The following is a 5,318-nucleotide window of genomic DNA, read 5'->3' on the forward strand; positions in this document are numbered from 1 at the left end:
AGTATACACACAGTGACCTGGTGCAGTGCACACAGTATACACACAGTATACACACACTGACCTGGTGCAGTGCACAGTATATACACACAGTATACACACACTGACCTGGTGCAGTGCACAGTATATACACACAGTATACACACTGACCTGGTGCAGTGCACAGTATATACACACAGTATACACACTGACCTGGTGCAGTGCACAGTATATACACACAGTATACACACTGACCTGGTGCAGTGCACAGTATATACACACAGTATACACACTGACCTGGTGCAGTGCACAGTATATACACACAGTATACACACACTGACCTGGTGCAGTGCACAGTATATACACACAGTATACACACACTGACCTGGTGCAGTGCACAGTATATACACACAGTATACACACACTGACCTGGTGCAGTGCACAGTATATACACACAGTATACACACACTGACCTGGTGCAGTGCACAGTATATACACACAGTATACACACACTGACCTGGTGCAGTGCACACTATATACACACAGTATACACACACTGACCTGGTGCAGTGCACACTATATACACACCGTATATACACACTGACCTGGTGCAGTGCACACTATATACACACACAGAATACACACACTGACCTGGTGCAGTGCACACTATATACACACACAGTATACACACACTGACCTGGTGCAGTGCACACTATATACACACAGTATATACACACTGACCTGGTGCAGTGCACACTATATACACACAGTATATACACACTGACCTGGTGCAGTGCACAGTATATACACACAGTATACACACACTGACCTGGTGCAGTGCACACTATATACACACACACAGTATACACACACTGACCTGGTGCACTGCACAGTATATACACACAGTATACACACACTGACCTGGTGCAGTGCACAGTATATACACACAGTATACACACACTGACCTGGTGCAGTGCACACTATATACACACAGTATATACACACTGACCTGGTGCAGTGCACACTATATACACACACAGTATACACACACTGACCTGGTGCAGTGCACAGTATATACACACACTGACCTGGTGCAGTGCACAGTATATACACACAGTATACACACACTGACCTGGTGCAGTGCACAGTATATACACACAGTATACACACACTGACCTGGTGCAGTGCACAGTATATACACACAGTATACACACACTGACCTGGTGCAGTGCACAGTATATACACACAGTATACACACACTGACCTGGTGCAGTGCACAGTATATACACACAGTATACACACACTGACCTGGTGCAGTGCACAGTATATACACAGTATACACACACTGACCTGGTGCAGTGCACAGTATATACACACAGTATACACACACTGACCTGGTGCAGTGCACAGTATATACACACAGTATACACACACTGACCTGGTGCAGTGCACAGTATATACACACAGTATACACACACTGACCTGGTGCAGTGCACACTATATACACACACAGTATACACACACTGACCTGGTGCAGTGCACACTATATACACACACAGTATACACACACTGACCTGGTGCAGTGCACACTATATACACACACAGTATACACACACTGACCTGGTGCAGTGCACACTATATACACACACAGTATACACACACTGACCTGGTGCAGTGCACAGTATATACACACACTGACCTGGTGCAGTGCACAGTATATACACACAGTATACACACACTGACCTGGTGCAGTGCACACTATATACACACACTGACCTGGTGCAGTGCACACTATATACACACAGTATACACACACTGACCTGGTGCAGTGCACAGTATATACACACAGTATACACACACTGACCTGGTGCAGTGCACAGTATATACACACAGTATACACACTGACCTGGTGCAGTGCACAGTATATACACACACAGTATACACACACTGACCTGGTGCAGTGCACAGTATATACACACAGTATACACACACTGACCTGGTGCAGTGCACAGTATATACACACACAGTATACACACACTGACCTGGTGCAGTGCACAGTATATACACACAGTATACACACACTGACCTGGTGCAGTGCACAGTATATACACACAGTATACACACTGACCTGGTGCAGTGCACAGTATATACACACACAGTATACACACACTGACCTGGTGCAGTGCACAGTATATACACACAGTATACACACACTGACCTGGTGCAGTGCACAGTATATACACACACAGTATACACACACTGACCTGGTGCAGTGCACACTATATACACACACAGTATACACACACTGACCTGGTGCAGTGCACACTATATACACACAGTATACACACACTGACCTGGTGCAGTGCACAGTATATACACACAGTATACACACACTGACCTGGTGCAGTGCACACTATATACACACAGTATACACACACTGACCTGGTGCAGTGCACAGTATATACACACAGTATACACACACTGACCTGGTGCAGTGCACAGTATATACACACAGTATACACAGACTGATCTGGTGCAGTGCACAGTATATACACACAGTATACACACACTGACCTGGTGCAGTGCACACTATATACACACAGTATACACACACTGACCTGGTGCAGTGCACACTATATACACACAGTATACACACACTGACCTGGTGCAGTGCACACTATATACACACAGTATACACACACTGACCTGGTGCAGTGCACACTATATACACACACTATACACACACTGACCTGGTGCAGTGCACACTATATACACACAGTATACACACACTGACCTGGTGCAGTGCACAGTATATACACACAGTATACACACACACTGACCTGGTGCAGTGCACAGTATATACACACAGTATACACACACACTGACCTGGTGCAGTGCACACTATATACACACAGTATACACACACTGACCTGGTGCAGTGCACACTATATACACACAGTATACACACACTGACCTGGTGCAGTGCACAGTATATACACACAGTATACACACACTGACCTGGTGCAGTGCACAGTATATACACACAGTATACACACACTGACCTGGTGCAGTGCACACTATATACACACACTATACACACACTGACCTGGTGCAGTGCACACTATATACACACACTGACCTGGTGCAGTGCACAGTATATACACACACTGACCTGGTGCAGTGCACAGTATATACACACAGTATACACACACTGACCTGGTGCAGTGCACACTATATACACACACTATACACACACTGACCTGGTGCAGTGCACACTATATACACACACTGACCTGGTGCAGGGCGCTGATGCCGTCCGTGTTGGTGCTGTCGATGATCTCCTCCCCGGCCTGCCCCCGCAGCATGTCCTCCGCCTCCAGTAAGTCTCCCCCGGCACAGGCTGCCAGGAACTCCGCCGCCCGCTCGAAGCGCACGGTGCGGCCGTCGCCCTCTCCCCGGGAGCCCGGCTCCCCCTCATCTTCCTCCTTGCCGTCCCCCGCTCTCCTCTTGCGCCGCTGCCAGCGGGGCTCCGCCGCCTCCTGGTTGGTGCAGGACCGGGCCCACTGCCGGAGCTGCTCCTTCCGCCTCTCCTTCGCCTGCGCAGCGGCGGCAGCTCCTTCCGCCATGTTGTGTTTATGTCTCTCGCTGGTGCCGCCGCCTGTGCCCCCCTGCTCCTCCGCCCATACGCCTCAGATTCCTGCCGCCAGACTGCTGCTCTGCGCGATGACGTCACCAGCCTGCGACCACACAGCCTGACGGGAGATGTAGTTCCTCCGGGGAGTCCGGCTGTGCTCCGGTGTGACGCACGCTCACAGTGGACGGTTCTCAGTACGAATAGCCCGGACTCTGCTGTGTGTGTAGCCGTTATCATGGAGGCGGGAGCGTGCGTGCTGGATATCAGGGCACAGCGACACCTGCTGGACGCCCCGGACACTGCACCCATCCGTAACTGATCCGGAGACCGACGGAAGGAAAACGGAGGGGAACGGATCTGTTCTAATGCAGTCTTCTACCTGAATGTTTATTATTGTTTTTTATTATTGTTTTTTGTTTTTTTTTTAATTAACAACACTTTTTTTCTCACCTTTACTAATAAAATCCATATATTTATTTTATACTTATTAATTATATTTATATTTGATCCATATTATTCTTTTCTGCACACATTTATTTTTGGTTTAAACCCAGACGTTTTATTTATTTATTTTTTCAAAATATTTTAATTATAAGTGTAAATAAGTACAATATGTGCAACTACATAGCATTTTTTTATTTTAAAAGAAATTGCAAAATATTAATTTTAAGCTCAAATATATTTTTGATGTATTTTTCTAATTATTTATCATATTTGTTTTTTAATATAACACTCTATTTTTATTTATTTATTCATTCATTCAAAATATTTGATTTGTATTATAAGTGTAAATAAGAATGTACAATATGTGCAACGACATAGAATTTTTTTTATTTTTATTTTAAAGCAAATTGCAAAATATTAATTTCAAGCTCAAAAATATATATTTTTTCATGTATTTATGCAATTTTTATTTATCATATTTGTTTTGTAATATAATACTCTATTTTTATTTATATATTTATTTAATTTTTCAAAATATTTGTATTATAAATGTAAATACGGATATGTACAATATGTGCAACTACATAGGATTTATTGTTTTTTAAAGGAAATTGCAAAATATTAATATTAAGCTTAAAGAGATATATTTTTTATGTATTTTTGCAATTTTTATTTATCATATTTGTTTTTTCATATAATACTCTATTTTTATTTATATATTTATTTATTTTTTTGCATCCTGTGAATTTGCGCCATTTTTTTAATTATTTTTCTTGGAGGTGGAGAAAAAAAATAGTTTCTCCACTTTCTCCGTTAAATTCCGTCCTGATTTCCGTTAAATTTCGTCCTGATTTCCATTAAATTCCGTCCTGAATTCTATTAAATTCCGTCCTGATTTCTGTTAAACTTCGTCCTGATTTTTATTAAATTCCGTCCTGATTTCTGTTGAATTCTGTCCTGATTTCTGTTAAATTCCGTCCTGATTTTTTTTATTAAATTCCGTCCTGATTTCTGTTGAATTCCGTCCTGATTTCTGTTAAATTCCGTCCTGATTCTTATTAATTTCCGTCATAATTTCCGCTAAATGTCGTCATGATTTTTATTAAATTCCGTCCTGATTTCCGTTAAATTCCGTCCTTATTTCCGTTGAATTCTGTCCTGATTTCTGTTAGATTCCGTCCTGATTTCTATTAAATTCCGTCCTAATTTCTGTTAGATTCCGTCCTGATTTCTATTAAATTCCGTCCTAATTTCTGTTAGATTC

The 5,318-nt window shown here is 42.8% G+C and overlaps 1 protein-coding gene across 7 annotated transcripts in view; it reads right to left on the minus strand.

The window, feature by feature from the left end:
- PPP1R12C (protein phosphatase 1 regulatory subunit 12C) overlaps nucleotides 1-3,780 on the minus strand; it is a 173,873-nt gene extending 170,093 nt beyond the window's left edge. For 3 of the 7 annotated variants that reach the window (XM_075327849.1, XM_075327847.1, XM_075327844.1), the window contains exon 1: nucleotides 3,270-3,778. In XM_075327849.1, the coding sequence (XP_075183964.1) occupies nucleotides 3,270-3,602 (333 nt within the window). In that variant the 5' untranslated portion in view covers nucleotides 3,603-3,778. Of the gene's footprint in view, nucleotides 1-3,269 lie in introns of all 7 variants that reach the window. The other 4 variants (XM_075327848.1, XM_075327845.1, XM_075327846.1 and 1 more) reach the window with 3 other exon arrangements.
- Between the last annotated feature and the right edge of the window lie 1,538 nt (nucleotides 3,781-5,318).

Source organism: Anomaloglossus baeobatrachus, chromosome 11 (genome assembly GCF_048569485.1).
Source record: "Anomaloglossus baeobatrachus isolate aAnoBae1 chromosome 11, aAnoBae1.hap1, whole genome shotgun sequence".
Taxonomy (NCBI): domain Eukaryota; kingdom Metazoa; phylum Chordata; class Amphibia; order Anura; family Aromobatidae; genus Anomaloglossus; species Anomaloglossus baeobatrachus.